This window comes from Podarcis erhardii (assembly GCF_964252035.2).
Source record: "Podarcis erhardii genome assembly, chromosome: 5".
Taxonomy (NCBI): Eukaryota; Metazoa; Chordata; class Lepidosauria; order Squamata; family Lacertidae; genus Podarcis; species Podarcis erhardii.
Genome location: NC_138509.1, coordinates 26,805,678 through 26,823,669, shown reverse-complemented (window position 1 = coordinate 26,823,669; position 17,992 = coordinate 26,805,678). Strand labels below are relative to the sequence as shown.

At 41.6% G+C, this 17,992-nt stretch overlaps 1 protein-coding gene across 7 annotated transcripts in view; it reads left to right on the top strand.

The window, feature by feature from the left end:
• Positions 1-17,992, top strand: part of RHOBTB1 (Rho related BTB domain containing 1) — a 60,200-nt gene that overhangs the window by 28,620 nt on the left and 13,588 nt on the right. For 5 of the 7 annotated variants that reach the window (XM_081861182.1, XM_081861180.1, XM_081861183.1 and 2 more), the window contains 2 exons: positions 10,790-10,975; positions 15,943-16,919. In XM_081861182.1, the coding sequence (XP_081717308.1) occupies positions 10,790-10,975; positions 15,943-16,919 (1,163 nt within the window). Of the gene's footprint in view, positions 1-5,419; positions 5,476-8,476; positions 8,770-10,789; positions 10,976-15,942; positions 16,920-17,992 lie in introns of those variants that run through there. The other 2 variants (XM_081861186.1, XM_081861185.1) reach the window with 2 other exon arrangements.

Here is a 17,992-nt window from a genome sequence, read left to right as displayed (position 1 = left end):
CAGAAGTTATCACAGAAAGCAGGGCTGTAGGACAATGAAAAGCAACAGGAACAAGTAGCAAAAGCAATGGGAGGGATAAGGAGATGTGTTGCATCAGGCTGGGAGGGAAGCTTATGCAAATATAGAAGAGGTTTGCTGTGCCATTCCTTGATTTGGACGCTTTGGCCATCCTTGCTGCTTTATATCATTCTTCTTTGAATTCACTCTCCTGATGCAGAGAGCTTTGTGAGAGGTGACTAGTGCCTTAACCGCTCATTTTTGAAAGGCAATCAAAGCCCTAATTAAAGCATACAATTTAAATTCTTTCTATATTTAAGTATTGCACTTGAATGCACTGTTCAAAGATTGCAAAATATATAATGCATTTTTCAAAGTCACAAAATACTAATTTACTTAGGTGCTAGCAAGTTTAATATTAAGTGGTTCCTGTGTTTACTCTTCGTCTCCCTGCTTGCTGTGTCCTTATGTCAACATACACCCTGTCACTGAACAGATTAGTATAGATTAAGAGGGCAAAATCAGGCATGTTTCAGTTTTGGGGGAGAGAAGGTCTAGGATGACATATTTTATGCACACTCCTAAAAAGGTTATGCATATTTTATTCAGGAATAGTTATGTGAGGGTCAGAGCAATCCAGACAAGGGACTGGGGATAATCTCATGGACTGGAACAGGCTGGGGAACCCAAAGGGGAAGAAGGCTCAGAGACCAGGGACTGGTGGTGGGACAACGGAGAAGGAGAAGACTGGGAGGGGAAGGTGTTGGAAGCTGAAGATTTAACAGGGCTTGGTGAGCTGAGAGAGTCTGTGGCAGAGACAAGGCCAGGATCAGATGCAGGAGCTGAAGCAAAAGAGTGGGGTGAGAGAGGCCAAGAGGCAGAGATGAGTCAGGTTGGTGAAGTGTGACAGGTGTTTCCGGTTCCTGCTGTGAACAAGCTCTGCTCCCCTCTTGTCTCCAGAACCAGAAAAGGCTTGAAAAGAGTGGAGTAGAGATCAGTGACGCAGAAGTGCAGTCTACTGGGGGAAAACCCTGGAGAGGAGGGGACTTAGCCAGCTGTGGGGAGATGGGGACCTTCAGTCTCTGCAACTGCTTCATGAGGGCAAGACCTACCGGAGATGAGTTGCTGTGCTCATTAGGCCTGACACTACTGTGTTGATCGTGTTTTTGCTAATAGTTAACTCCAGCTTGCACAGTGTGATTTACTGCTGGCTAACCCATGGCAGCTGCATCCAAAACACTGCTGAATCCAAAAATCTGCTGGCCTGGCCAGAAGGTGGGCGAGCAGGGAGTTTTTGTGTTTTTTCTGTACCAGCTCCTGGCTGCCACAGCAGAGGGTTAGAACAGTTTTGGACCTGTTAGATTCATGGCTGACTCAGCTACCCACCTCCCAACTATTTTGGGGTGCAATGTCTGTGGCTGCTCACAGCTGTACTTGTCCACTGTCCATGATTTGGGTGCAGAAATGCCCACCTAATCTTCCCCACACCATCCCTAGCAGCACCGACTGAGGCTTAGAATTGTGCTGTAAAAGTTATTTCCTTATGGAAAGTGCTGGTAAAATTGACTTATCTCAATGTTGAAAAGCAATAATGTACTTTTCTAAATCTTAATCAACGGTTTTTCATAGCTGCCAAGCTGTGACATTCAAAATCAAACATGCCTGCATCTTTTTTCCAGTGGGGATAAAAGTAGCTGGGTAGAGATTTTCAGCAATAAAACAGCACAAGGATAAAGGGTTAAGACGCTCCCCCCACCCTTTTCTTGTTTTGCTGGTCTTCTGCTTCATCATGTAGCCTCAGTGTATGTAAGAGGGAAAATGGTCTGGAAAAAGAATTGCATAACAGCATATAATGTGTGCTTTCATCCTTGAGATCACTTAATGTGGAATGGCTAGTTCAAAGCACTCCCTAACAATGATGTTAAACTACCAGAGAAATAGTAAAATGGTGGATTTTCCCACACTTTATAATGGTGTTTATGGGTGAAATGGGTTTTTTGGTCTGCATCTGTGGTTATGAGTTTGTAATGTTGACTCTTCCCACCCTCCGCTGGCTGCTGAGTTAAATAGCATGGAGGACAAGTTTTTGAGCTTGTGGTACTTCCTCTTCCATTTGTGCAAAACACCTCTCTCTGATACACGTATATGCACATACATACATACTCTTCTTTCCCTACAACCTATTACTCTTGCAACTTATTACCTCTTCTGTTTTAATTTTGTGCCATGCAGAACTGATCTGGTGTCTTGGTACTATTTGAGGGTTATATTTTCCATTCGGTTTCTGATCAAACCATGTTTTAGCATGCTCATCATCATGAATTCACGTTCAATTTATTTCCATTCTGCTTAACTGGGGCTTTGTTACAGTAGACATGCATTAGGTATGGGAAAGGTTCCTGGCCTCACTAATTGTCAGACATAATATAAGAAGATTATATAAAAATTGTTCAAGCAATAGATCATAACACAAATAGAAGAAGTCATGCTCATCTTTTTAGGACTGCCTCTCTCCATAAGAACCTACCTGGACCCTGAGATCATACTCTGAGCCGTTCTTCTTGGTCCTCCTCCATGAGAGGTCAGGAAGGTGGCAACATGAGAACGGGCCTTTTCTGCAGTGGCACCCTTCATTCTATCTACACCTTTAGGTGCCAGGCAAAAACATTCCTCTCCAACCAGGCCTTGGGCTAATTAATATCCAATATGTCTTTAAATGCATTGTGGGAGAAGGGGGGGGGTTATTAAGTATTATGTGTTTTTTAATCTTACATTTTTGTGTAGTGAACCACCATGAGATCTACAGATGAAGGGCAGTGTATAAATTTAATTAATTAAAAATAAAAATAAAAGATGCTAATCTGCTACTGCAGCCTCTAAGTTCGATATCACATGACAATTAGTATAGGCATGCTGGTAAAACATGGTATCGTAAAGGTAAAGGTACCCTGCCTGTATGGGCCAGTCGTGTCCGACTCTGGGGTTGCGTGCTCATCTCGCTTAAGAGGCCAGGAGCCAGCGCTGTCCAAAGACACTTCCGGGTCACGTGGCCAGCATGACGAAGCTGCTCTGGTGAGCCAGATTGTCAAAAATAATATTTCTGGGTTAGCGGAGTCTGTGACTTGAAGCGTATGTAACCTGAAGCGTATGTAACCCGAGGTACTACTGCACATGTTTATATAACATATAATAATAATATAATATAATAATATGTTATATACCAGTAACATTAGGGACGCAGGTGGCGCTGTGGGTAAAACCTCAGCACCTAGGACTTGCCGATCGCATGGTCGGCGGTTCGAATCCCCGTGGCGGGGTGAGCTCCCGTCTTTCGATCCCAGCTCCTGCCCACCTAGCAGTTCGAAAGCACCCTTAAGTGCAAGTAGATAAATAGGTACCGCTTTATAGTGGGAAGGTAAACAGCGTTTCCGTGTGCTGCTCTGGTCCGGTTCGCCAGAGCAGCTTCATCACGCTGGCCACGTGACCTGGAAGTGTCTGCGGACAGCGCTGGCTCCTGGCCTCTAGAGTGAGATGAGCGCACAACCCTAGAGTCTGTCAAGACTGGCCCGTACGGGCAGGGGTACCTTTACCTTTTTACCAGTAACATTAGTTTATATACTAATAATCATGATTATAAATAAATGCATACTTAGAGGGAGTTTAGTTTTGTTAAACTACTTTTACTTGATTAGTGGATTAAATTTCATTCTATTTTAAAGGACTGTTTCAATGCTTTGCTGCATATCTGTTCCATTTTGTTAATGGAGCATAAAGAGTAGTCTTTAGAATGTGACGTGGTCTTTGTAGTGATATGAAGCTCTTGAAATTCAGAGAGGCTGGGTGTGCTCTCATCTGGCATCTTGCCTGTTCTGAACCTGGAATCAGGGATATAGAAGATAGCCTTTATCTCTGTGTAGTGAAGTCATGTACCTAGGTCACATCTACCACACTATCCATTGAAAGTACTTTTAACAGGCATGGCTCCCCCCAAAATAATAATAATAATAATAATAATAATAATAATAATAATAATGGGAACTATAGTTTGTTAAGGGTGCTGGCCTCCGAGCTATAATTCTTAACACCCTTAAGAATCCTAAGATTTTTGGGGGGAAAGCCGTAAGTGTTAAAGTGATACATGAATGCAGCTTAATGGGTTTTTAGCTATTTAGACTTCAGCTTCAAGAGCCTACCACCATCATTGGCATAAGAAAAGTTCCTCCTTTTCTCTGGTGCACTGCCTGCTTCAAAGACTCAGCTGTGGGAGTTTCCTCTCTTGGCACTGCAAGGAAGGGTTTCTCGACAAGTGATTTGTTGATGCAGTTGCCCATTTACGGAATTGTGTAGCAGAACTCAAAGAAGGACCACAGTTGACTCAATTTTAATTCATGCCTTTCTAGGAAAGTATATACAGATTAAAGCATTTATTGCTTCTAAGTATCATATTTTGTTTTTATGGAAAGTTCGGATTTGGAGAAGGCTGCTTAGGTGTCATTATGCTAGGCTTAATGCATGCATCCCTTTTTATTCTTTACCTAGTATTCTTGCTAATATTATTCTGAAATGTGCAGTGCTATTTTTTTTTATACCAGGAAAGCTCTTTTCAACCTCCAAGGAAGTATTATATCAAAACCTTGTACAGATGAACTTCCAAAAAAAAATAAAAAATGTATTGAGCTGCATTCTGTACCTCTGAGTTAGTTGTCCAGTTTTCAGTGGGTACCTCTTGAACAGTAGAATGACAAGCAACCACAGCGTGTGACTTACAGAAGGAAGATGGAAGCACATTGCAGGCAACAGCAGCATGTGAGAATGAACTGGAGCAATGGTCAGCTTTGAGTTTTTATTCAAAATCAGGGATAGGGGAGGGAAATGGTAAGTTTTACTTACATGAAGATTACTAATGTTTTCTGTGGGTGCAACTTGGTGGTGTGTTCATTTCCTTTGTTGCATTTAAAGACAAATGGGAAGAGTATATTTTCTGATGAAAATTTCTAGTTAGGACTGCTTCACACACCACTTTTTTCCTATATGGAGATAACCATAAAGAAAAGAGCAGATCATACCACTTGAGAGTTCTTGTAGCAAATACACTGATGGAGTAAGACAAATGGTGTGGTTTTGGTGAAAATAACAGTACTCCGCAGCTCAATACTAGTTAATATGCTCTTCAGTATACAGGGCTACCTCAGAAAAAAATGTTAGTTGTGAAGCAGCCCATGGTTAGTACAGAAATTAAGTATTCTCATCTTCTAGAGCTGTCATTGAACAATATAAGTTGAAAATGACCTGTTTCCCTCAAGAGCTGCTGCTGTTTTTCGTACTGACTTCAATTGAAATCTCATGTTACGCAAGTTCTTTGGGGGGAAAACCAAACACCTCTGCATGTTCCTCACTATCAAAATCTGAATATATATTTCAGGGTGTTTTGACAGTTTCGCACATAACACCTCTACTTAAGAAGCCTCACTGCTCTCGGTAAAGTATAGAATTGATTTTTCTTTCCTGCTCCCATCCAGGCTGGTGCATGGTCTTGCCATGCCTTTGTTGGATGTCTTTTTGGCCCCTCATATTGTAGTCTACTCCTTGCATTGCAGTCCCATTTGTTGTGAGAGTGCACTCATAGGCTGGAACTGTGGGCACCATGATAAACCATTGTTTATCATGATGGGGAAAAACCTGCAGCAAACCTTGGGGTCACATGTTTCCCCTTTCCCACTCCTCATTGGAGTGCAGCCATAAGGAGGAGTTGGAAGCTTTCACTTCTGTTTTTGATTAACCACAGTTTTAGCATTACGTTTACCCCCTAAATTGTGGTTAGCCTTAACTGTGGTTTGAAACAAGCTTCATAATCCGTTATTTGACATTTACTTATTTCATAGAAACCACAGTTAAGATTAATCACAGTTTGTCAGATTCTGGTGAGATAACAAGCTATGGTTAATTTTTTAAAAATGGAAATAACAGCTTCCAAGCTACTCCTTATGAACACACCAGAGAGTAACAGGGATCACGTAACCCCAAGGCTAGCTGTGGCACATTCCTGTCACAGTAAACAATGGTCTGAACGCAGCCATAGTCATTCATTTTCAGATCATTTGGTTATGCCTCCCAGTCACTTATGAACTTCATCTTCATATAGTGGCTGCTGCTACATTTTACTGAAACTTTTAATACTGTGAAGACACTGCCTTGCTTACAAGCTATCTGTGCAAGCCTTTTTGGTTCTGTCTTCCCCAGCACTGAAATGTGTGCATGAATGCTGTTTGCATTTATTAATGGGGAAAATTGTGCCGCGGTTAACTCATTTGTAAAAGCAGATTTTCTCCATCATAAACAATATAATGGAGTTGACAGATAGTTGGTCTGGCTTTTTTTCAGAGCTATGCTGATCAAATACTACAGCTTCATTAGGCATATCCATACTACAGCTTCCCCCAAAGCATGCTGGGAACGGTATCTTGGCAAGGGTGCTAAGAATTCTCTGCTGGAGATCCTTAGTCATTTCCTCGCCCCAAAGAACTGTATTTCCCTGTTGAGAGGGAGAGACTGTTAAATATTAGATATTGCAATGGTGGTTTTGGCCTAGGCTAAATAATGCAGGAGAGCGGCCATGGATCAGTGGTATAAAACATCATTTGCACGTTGAAAGTTAAGGCCCGGCATTCTCACTAAAGGGAACCCAGGAAACCAGCCCTTGTGGTCTGTACATTTGTACTGTTTATATGTTTTATTGTATACATACATTGCTGTCTACCACCCCAACATATTGCAGTATATAAATACTTTTATGAATATAGAAACATAGGAAGCTGCCACATACCAGGCCAGGTCATTTGTGGATGTAGCTCTGTGCTATCATCACTGACTGTTTCAGGTAGGAGTCCTTTCCAGCTCTACCTGGTGACACCAGGGATTATCCGGGGACCTTTTAAGTATGAAGCATGTGTTCTGCCACTGACCTATGGATGTTCCCTGGGACAAATCCTTACTTCTGTATGGTAGAGCAGGCAGCGCTGGACATGACTGACCAACATTAACTTTATCCCTGGGCCACTGAGGAATTCACATGTTTACTGCAGCAGGCATCCAAAGTGTGAGGTGGAGATGTGCACCTCCAGAAATGCAGGGGGCCGCAGCTAATTGGATTTAAGGGTGGCCTAAATCTCCACATATTGCATGTTTTACTGCAGCGAACACCAACCAGAAGCTGCTGCACCCCCTGTGTTGTTTGTTGTGCCTCTGAGTCAGAGAAGCTGCAGCTGGGGTTTCCACCTCCCTCCACCTCCCCACCCCAAGTATTTGGTCATAATAATAGGCTATACATGGGGAAAGGAGAAATGCAGCAGTAATGTGCAGAGTTGCACTAAGCCTTTCTCTTTAGCAGTTGCACAATGAGATAAATATTAACAGCGAAGAGGGTGTTTGCTCCAGAATAGGTAATAGGATGAGTTCCAGAGTAGGTGATACAGCCTCTATGACCCCTCCCCTTCTTTCTCTAGTACAGTGGTGCCTCGCAAGACGAAAATAATTTGTTCCGCGAGTCTCTTCGTCTTGCGGTTTTTTCGTCTTGCGAAGCATCCCTATTAGCGGCTTAGCAGATTAACGCTATTAGCGGCTTAGCGGCTATTAGCGGCTATTAGCGGCTTAGCGGCTTAGAAAAAGGGGGGGGAGGGAAAAAACTCGCAAGGCGTTTTCATCTTGCGAAGCAAGCCCATAGGGAAATTCGTCTTACGTAGCGCCTCGAGAAACGGAAAACCCTTTCGTCTAGCGGGTTTTTCGTCTTGCGAAGCATTCGTCTTGCGGGGCACCACTGTACTCTCTTTCCTACCAAAGGGAAAAAATGCATTCCATGATGTAACAAGACAAGTTGTGCTATCAAAATTGTTTAAAAGCAAGCAGTCTGATGCACCATTGCACAGTACAACCTGGTTGCATAATTGAGGCTTCTGGTTATGGATTTGGTTGTCCTTGTTACAAAATTTGGATTTGAAATCTGTTGGGGTTGGCAATAATTAATCTCTATCAGTACTGAAAGTGCAGTGTACCTTGCCTTACTAGATATACAAATACTGAAGGTCAGGTGATACTATACGCAGCATAAAATAACATTAGAGTGCTGTAGTCAGCTGGGTCAAGTGTCCCTGCAATCTTAAGGTTATGTATGGAATAGGCTTTGCTGTGTTAAGCTATTGTGCAGCCTGATTCTATGTGTGTTTACTGGAAATGCCATTGAGTTCCATGAGTGAATGTGCAAAGGACTGGGGATTTAGGACCATTTTGACAGCACAAAACAACCCCTGAAATTTTAGTCTTCTGTGGTTTTGACCTGATAAATTTATAGTCCAAATTTCCTCAACTGAAATGCTTGGCCCTTTGAGGAGAGTGGTTCATGCAGGGGGGGGGGCGGGGAATGAGAAGTTAGCTGATACCAACACCATTTAAATGACATTTATACCACTTTAACAGTCATATTGTGGGGACTGTAGTTGACCACTCAAAGAACTACAATTCCCAGCACCTTTAACAGGCTACAGTTCCCAGGATTCTTTGGGGGGAAACAATGTGTTTTAAATATATTTTGTGGATGTGGCTTGTGTCTCCTTAACCCTTCTACAGCAGCACAATTCTATTTATAATTATGAAGATGGAAACATATCTGTATTGCAGGGATAACTTAAGATTTCAGGCCTAAGTAGGCAGCGCATTAGAAATGTCTGGTGAATTTCTACCTCCTATAAGGGTTCTTGGTGGAGAGAAGACACCAAGCAGGTGAGAACTTGAAACTTAAAAGGTTTAAGATTCAGTTAGGTAGCCGTGTTGGTCTGACGCAGTCAAAACATATAAGAAAATTCAGATACCTGAAGAAGTGTGCATGCACACGAAAGCTAATACCAAGAACAAACGTAGTTGGTATCTAAGGTGCTACTGGACAGTTTTTTGTTTTTTAAAAGGTTTGAGTTACACTCATATGAATTAAGCTGTCATATAGTCATGGCGAATATAAAATGCTTGAAATGCAAGCAACTGATAGCAAATGTTAGCATAGGTTAAGCCCCAGGTAAGTGTTGCAGTTTCTTCCAACTGTGTTTCTACAAACTGTGGGATAGTTTTAGTGAGGTGCCCAGAGAAGAAGATCTGACTCTGAAGTAGCCTCCCAAGAGCATAAGGGAAATGAATGTGTTTGCCACAAACTCTTATATTAAAGCCCTCTGCTCTATGGGTTTGCAGTCATTTATATAACACACACATGCACCTGTCTACTAATAAACATAGACATACAGCACTATCTGCATTGCATTCTATTGCAGATTATTTTTAGGTATTGCTAAGAAGTGCTAGATTGAGCTGCTGTGTCCTCTGTGAAATGAGGAGAGCAGCAGTATGGAACAGGTAGATCATTAATGATTTAGAAGGCAAATGTTGGTATTCATACAGGTCTCGCTCTGTTAATTGCCCAAATGTGGAGGCACAACAAATTGGTGCTAAATTAAAGTTTAATAGAAATTAATTGGAATGGAATGGTTTGCATTTTTTAGGTTTTTTTATTGGTTCACCATTGCTGCTGTTACTCATGTTTGCAGGAATCTTGTAAGAGCATTTCCGCTTTCTAGCACTGTTATACTTGATACTTTGCCTATTACGGTTTTGCAGTTACTATCCATGACTGAGAATTATGAACTGATCCCTTAATTATTTTGGTACCTGTTTCAGGAAAAGTGTTCAATCATATGTTTTGTATATGTGTGTGTGTGTTTAAAAAAACATGCTTATATTGCCTGGAACACAACCCTAATTATGATATATCTACACACACACACACACACACACACACACACTATAATTACCATATCACTTGCTTCTAAAGATCTAGTCCTCTATCTTATGTAGCACAGCTCTTTTTTGCAATAGCTATTTTTATTTAAAAGCTTCAGTGTGCAAAAATGTTAACAGGGCATCTGCATAATTCCACCTTTCTGTCAGTGTTTATTTCCACACGTTGAAGAAGTGATTGGCCTTGGTGAACTTAGCGCTGGGTAAAAACAAGATTAAAAATAAATAAATCTCCCAAAAAAATCATAGTCTATAACATTCAGTGCACTGGGGCTGACTGTTGCCAGCTTAAAGAAACTTCATTCTTTTCCCAGCTTGAGAAAGCTAAGGGCACATCTTGTAAATATGCACGTATGCAAGTGTTGTTGTTTTTAAAGTGCACACCTAAGTATGTATGAATGAGACAAAAAATGTTGGAAATGCAGGCATCCTACAGGTATCCTCAACAGAGAGCCAGATACCTCCCTGTTGCATTTACACTTGGTGGCAAACCTGGTATTTTTACTATATTCTGTGTGAAATGGTCCAATCTGAGATGCACTCTTGACTAATCTCTGTGTCATGTCACCTTACATGTTCCTATTAAGAAATGGCTGGACAGCCACCTAACCTTTCTCTACAAATTAGAGTTTGGCATGTTGTGATGGAAGCAAAATGGCAGCCCATTCCCATCTGTAGTTGCTGTTGTAGAATTTTGGCACTGGCTCTTACTCACTGAAGATGACACCTCCTGTCAGGAAATAAGGAGGGTTCTCTGGTGTCTTGGGGGTTGTGGAAGAAAGTAGGATTTTAACAAATAATTTGCATGAGTATGAAGTGTTCTCTAGGAACCTGGTTTTGAGACACCTAAGGGAAATGCTGTGCATGGAATATAGGGTGGTTTTTTGTTTTCCTTTTCCTTTTTACACGCAGAGGATGCAATATAATTTTCATTTAAGCCAATGCATGTTTATTCCAGGTCCGATGTTGTTGTCCTGTGTTTTTCCATTGCTAACCCTAACTCCCTGAATCATGTGAAAACCATGTGGTATCAAGAAATCAAGCATTTCTGTCCTCGCACACCTGTTATTCTGGTTGGTTGCCAACTGGATCTTCGATATGCTGATCTGGAAGCTGTAAACCGAGCCAGAAGGCCATTAGCAAGGTAAAGTTGGCTTCAATATTCAGTAGAAGAAATCCATGTTTCCAATTGACAATATTAGTATGCATCTCAGCTTCTGGGGAGTATGTAGTCTTCTGCCTCCTAAATCAGGAGTGGCTCACCTTTTTCTTATAAAGGCACATTGGCTAATGGCAAAAGCCAGTCAGGAGCCAGAGTTAGTGGTGGGTGGAGCCATAACCAAAAGGGGGCAGTGCTTGCAGGATTGCATAGCTCCAGGTAGGCAGCCTGCCCCCCCCCCAAGATATTGTTGGACTACAGCTCTCTTCAGGCCAGGCACCAGGGTCCAGTAGTCAAGGATGATGGGAGTTGTAGTGTAACAACATCAGGTTGCCCATTGCTGCCAAAACTCTTTAATTTGTCGGTGCCACCACATCTTTTCTCTTACATGTGTGCAGACACAAAGAGGAAGCAATTCTCAGAACAGTGGTCTGGACAGTAAGAGCTGGATGATGCTGAGGGCTATGCAAGCTTAGGCCTACAGATTCTCTGCCCCTGTCCTAACAGTATATATCAGAGATGGGGAATCTTTGGCTCTCCAGGTGTTCTGGGACTCCAACTCCCATCAGTCCCAGCCAGCATGGCCACAGGTCAGAGGTCATGGAAGTTGTAGTCCAACAACATCTGGAGGGCCACTGGTTCACCATCCCCATATATGACACGTTGTTTTACTGTGTCAGGTTGTTGGTTCATCTAACACTGTACTCTCTGTTCCACCTGACAGTGAATCTCCAAGATCTTAAGGAGAAGTCTTAACCAGTCCTACAACCTAGTACCCTATAACTGTTTGGATTGAACCAAATGACTCTAAAGCATATTCTCTGCTGCTGAGGTCCAGGTTTCACACACAAAAAAACCTGGCCCAACAATTGCAGCCAATTGCTTGATTTGGTGCCAGATGCATACTTCTGATTTTCAAGTGCAATTGCTTTCTGTTTCTAAAAAAAGAAGTTTCTCTTGTGTCAGATTGACCCAGAAAGCCCATGTTCTTGTTGCGTGGAACAGTGTTCAAAATAATAAGAGCCTTGTTGGATCAGAATGGAGTTCAAGCACCTTGCTTCAAGTAATAGCTAGAAAGATGCTCATTGATAAAGGCAATAGCTCTCTTCCTTTATATCCAGAGCTACGTTGTCCCTGAATGTGGAGGTTCCCTTTGGAGATGCCTCCTTGGTAAAGCTTGCCACCCTGAACTTGCCTAAACCCTTTTAAAAGCCACTGAAGCTAACAGAAATGGCCATGTGATACAGAAATGAATTCCATAAAGATAAAAACATAAGAGTTGGAAGGGACCCCATGGATCATCTAGTCTAACCCTCTGCAATGCAGGAATATGCACCCATACGGAGATCAAACCCATGACCCCTGGCATTATCAGCACCATGCTCTAACCAGCTGAGCTAACTGGCAAGGTTAACCTTGCACTGTGTGAAATAGTACTTGATGCAAAGGAATCTTGACCCTTAGCTGAGGATAGTAGGTTCTGTTACAGCGTATTTTCTATAACCAGTTATTGTTCGAATAATGCTATTGTTACCTGAATAACAACACACAATTCAAATCAATGGAAAAATGAAATACTGATCCATATACCTGCATGTTCTTAAGATTGTAATGTTTGCTAACTTAAATATTTTTAAATGTTTTAAACAGAAAAGTTAAATCCAGCTTGCCCTGAGGCTATTATTGTGGATCAGTAATTCAAGAGCACCTTTAGTATCACACAGTGGGCTCAAAATCCACCTAAGGAGGGGGTAGGCAATGATTGTGGAAAGAAAAGAAGTGCAGGCTGAGCTTATAACCATGAAATTCCAGGCACTGCTTTGGAGGGGTAGTTAAGGATGCCGGAATGGACTGAAACGGAATCCTGCTAGGACAGAAACATTGTGGGTCAGTGGTTTCCAGGTCCAAGATTCAAATACTTTGTTCTAGATGGGGCTGTTCTTTCTTGGAAGGAATAGGTACTTAGTTTTGGAGTGCTCTTGGAACCATCTTTGTCCATGGAGGCCTAGATGCATCCACAGCATCCTTTTCTGAACAAAGATAGCCTCTGTGGCTCACCTCACATTTAGACTACTATAATGCCCTGTATGTGAGAGATGACCGGCAGAATCCGAGACCTGGGAGAGGAAGCAGTGGAAGAGGATTGGAAGAAATTTAAGGACTACTTACAAAAACACTGTAAACTATATGAGTGTTAAGGAAGATGAGAGATTGAAAATAACATGGCACCATAAAGTTAGTTGAAAAATAGGAGAATGAGTGAATTTTATGAGAAAAATAAATTTTGAATAATTATCATGTCAAAATTAGGTATTTAAGACTTAGACAAAAATAATTCAAAGTTAGGGACAAAATATTGGAAATTAATAGAATAAGAATGGAAATAAGGTGATAAATTGCTGGCTAAAGCGGTATAATTTTGGAACATAGGAGCGAGAGATGCGAGGAAGTCCAAAAAGTGAAGAAAAGATGGTTTCTAAATTTTATATCTGTTTCTGTATTTCTTTTGTTTTTTGTTTATTCTGTCTTTTCTTCTTTCATTGTATCAATAAAATCTTTAATAATTTTTTTAAAAAAAATATATATATATAATGCCCTGTATGTGGGGCTTCCCTTATGACTAGTCCAGAGGCTGCATCTGGTGCAGAATATTGTGACCTGGGTGGTAATTGGTGCACTTTACCTGGCATACATCACGTTGTTGGTGAGGGGACCTGCAGTGTATCCGCCACTGAGGCAGTTTTAGTGTCTTGTTACTCACACACACACACACACACACATATATATATATATATATATATATATATATATATATAAATAATATTTATTAAAATTTTTCAAATATAACAGAAAAGAAAAACATCCAAATTTAAGGCCTTATTTTCAATGTCATCTTTCCAGGACTTCCCCTCCCCTCCCCCTCTTGTATTCCAATTCTTTCAAATAGGTTCAGCAAATTCTTACCCCAAATTTTAAAGTTATTATCATTAACCCAATTTAAAAAATATTTTCCCATCCCCTAAAATCGACCTGTTCCCTTCCACGAGTTCCCCTCTTTAATATACAGTACAGATTAACATAAAAAAAAGAAAAAAGAATAAAATGTAATTTAACACCCTTTGGATTCCAAATTTCCCTCCCCCCTTTCCCGGTTGCGTTCCCAATGTCCGTCAATGTCTACTGTCATCCTGGAGCTCCCACATCTAAGCCATAATCCTTCACCAGTCCGCTTTGCCGTCTTTTTAATAGTCTTTGCCGTCTTTTGGTCCTCTTTGATTTCGAATGTCCAATCTTGGAAGGGGTCTATCTTCCAACTTTGTCCAATTCTTGTTATTCTTGTTGTTCTTGTTGTTCTCTCTTCTCCTCTTTTTTTTTTTTTTCCCCTGCTCTACTGCATAAATGTTCTAATTCCAAAAAGCTTGTAATTCCTCTACAGAGGCTTTGTTATTCAGGAACAAAACATTACGTCAAGTCCCTTCCATTCTTCAATAGATAAATCTATTGTCTCCTTTAGTGTGTAGACCTCTGTAGACAAAATAGTGTTCCATTTCTGCAGTTTCCCAGGAGATAAAAAGTCCGATTCAAATTCCATGCCAGCAATACTTGTAATGACCCACAGCTCCTCTAGAGGGATTATAATAACTCAGTTTCCTTCCCGATCACACCCACCAGCCAAAGTAACTTATTATTCCTTGTTTTAAACAGTTTATATCCAAATTATAACAAATGTAACCAGCAAAGTCCTCGTAACAAAGTTCTCTTTTTGTTCTTCAGTTTTGGCAGCTCCTTTGACAGCTGTCAAAACCTCTATTTCTCCTCTCCCGGCGCTCTCACGGATCGCTCCCGGGGTTTCCGGGGGGGGTGTATTTTAATTCACATTCCACTTTTCTCCTCCAGACCAGCTTATAATTTTCCATCGCGAAATTAGTAACTTTATCAAAAAAAAAGGTTGCACTCGATCTTAGTTGTCAGGTCCTTTGCTTTAGCTCCTCTACAACAGGGGGGAGGCTGACTTCCTTTTTGCACCTCCCCCGCTCGCTCCGAATTTAAGAAAAAATTTGTTCCCCTTTTTAATCCAAGTTCCAATTACTCACGGGTTATTCTTTTAAGTCCAGATTTTCAATGGAAGAAGTCAGCGCTCTCCGCCAAATGGGATGCGGCTTCGCTCGGCAGGGGAAGCGGAGGACTCACAGCACCACCACCCCCCCGTCACCCGCTCCGTAGCCTTTAAAAAGGCTCCTTCGCGTGGTCGGGGGGGGCGCAAACGGTGCCCGCCGAGTCACCATGCCCATGGGTTTCAGCGCACCATGCCCATGGGTTTCAGCGCCCATGGTTTTTGAGGGTCCCCGCTTCGCCGGCGCGGTAGAACCCAGCCCCTGCCGAGCAGGCTCCCTCCGGAACTCGGAGGGAGTCCGCCATTCGGCGATGGCGCCAACCCGGAAGTCCCTTGTTACTCACATATAAAGCCCTAAATAACTCTGGACCAGAGTCACCTGACAGGCCGACTTCCCCTTCATTGCCCAGTAAGGGCATTAAGATCACCAAGTCGATAATCTTTACCACACAGCCTGATGATTATCAGCTTAGGGTGACATGAAGATGGTCTTTTCCACTTGTAGGAGCAGTGTTGTGGAATGCACTTCCTGCTGAAATACAAGAGGCCTCATCTGTACTGGAATTCCACCAACCATTCCATTGACCAAAGTCTCCTCTTTTATTTGCTATGGGATTGTTTTATCGTATATTTTTTTAATTATGTACTTTAGCAGTGTTGTGCAATTGGTTTTTATGTTTCATAAAGTGCTTTAAAACCATCAGGGAATTAAGTGATATATTATTATTATTATTATTATTATTATTATTATTATTATTATTGGAATAATATGGAAGCCATATCCACCTCTCATGAGCTACTTTTTGTTTGTTTGTTTGTTTGTTTGTTTACTTCACAGGCCTATCAAACGGGGAGACATCTTGCCACCAGAAAGAGGCAGAGAGGTTGCCAAGGAGCTCGGGATACCATATTACGAAACCAGTGTATTTGACCAGTTTGGCGTCAAGGATGTGTTTGACAATGCCATTAGAGCTGCCCTGATCTCCAGGAGACATCTACAGTTCTGGAAATCGCATTTGAAGAAAGTTCAGAAGCCTTTGCTTCAAGCTCCATTTCTACCTCCAAAGGCACCTCCTCCGGTTATCAAAATCCCAGAGTGTCCCATCACCAGTATCAATGAAGCCGGATACTTATTGGACAATCCATTGTGTGCAGATGTCATGTTTATCCTCCAGGAAGATACTCACATTTTTGCTCACAAGATCTACCTAGCTACCTCCTCTTCGAAGTTTTATGACCTTTTTCTAATGGAATGTGAAGAAACCCCAGACTTATCGGAAACTCCTTGCAATAAAGAAAGGGCCAATAGAAGCTTTATGGCCAGAAAATGCAGCCTTGAAACAGATGAGAGTAGTGAGATGGCAACCTTAAAATCTTCGAATGCCAAACTCACGTCATTAGCAGGTGGTGTTAACCCTTTAACAAGGTTAGAGCTTGAAGCAGGGGAAGCCAGTTGCCTGAAGCAAGCGCCAACATTTTTGGGCAAAGGCTTTGTTAGCATGCATAGAGAAACGCAAGTCAACCCTGTTTCAAAGAGGACTTGTGCTGTAACAGTGGTCAAGATAGATGCTTCTATTCAGCCTGGGCCTTTTAAAACTGTTCTGCAGTTTTTGTACACAGGGCAGCTGGATGAAAACGAGAAGGATCTTAACAGAGTAGCTCAGATTGCTGAGATACTGGAAGTGTTTGACCTGCGGATGATGGTGGAAAACATTACGAATAAGGAAGCCTTCATGAACCAGGAAATTACAAAGGCTTTCCATGTCAGAAAAGCTAACCGGATAAAAGAATGCCTCTCTAAAGAAACATTTTCTGGTGAGAATACATGAATACATCCTCATTATCCCTTTGAATTAATCCACAAAAGTCATCCAATCAATAGTTCCATATATAAAGCAATATATAACACTCAAGTAGAAGTCATTGGTCTAGTTTCAACATCATAAACCCTACCAGGGACAGCAGCTCTATGTAAAGATGGAAGAGAAATTTGATCCAAAATGCAGTTAAAGCCAAATCTATCAAATCTGCATTGTCTGAAACAATATGCAAACCAAAACAAAGCTATCCTTCAAAATTCAAACTTCTCCAAGTTTTGTGATGCAGTTCTCCAATTAGTGTTTACAAAAATGCATATATTGGGGAAAATGAAGTTATTAGTGAAACTAAGGTGCAAAAATGCATTACATTGGGGATCATTGCTTGCAAAAATTTGCACATTGGTCAAAACTGCATATAAAATTACATTAGGAGAGATTTGTGGTAAAATGCTGGTGAATTTTCATGAGGATTTAAAAGTAAAGTAAAATATCAAATTGCGCTAATAGGTGGGGGAAATCATTCTATCCCTAGCTCTATGGTACAGGCCCATGTAGGATGCAACATATGAGCTGTCTCCTGGTAGGGATTTATGTGAGCATGGCAGCTTTAAAAAAAAATGCTTCCACTGCATTGATGGAAATCATTGCCAGGAGGTATGCTGGCTGATATGTTACCTTCCTCCATGTGGTTGAAGCTACAGGGCCATTGTGGTACAACAGGAAGTAATTAGAAGTGAATCTTGGATGATAGATGGCCTTGTGCAAATGTCTGTCAGCTGCAGTTCTGTGCCTGTTAAATGATAATATTAATGACTTCTCAGATGAGGGAGTGAAATAAGAGTTGTAGGCGCCACATTCAGCTATCCCATTCCACTAGCAGAAGACAGTGCAAGGACTCCCACTAGTGCAGGCATAGGCAAACTCGGCCCTCCAGTTGTTTTGGGACTACAACTCCCAACATCCCTAGCTAACAGGACCAGTGGTCAGGGATGATGGGAGTTGTAGTCCCAAAGCATCAGGAGGGCCAAGTTTGCCTATGCTTGCACTAGAGCAACAGCCCCCCCCCCC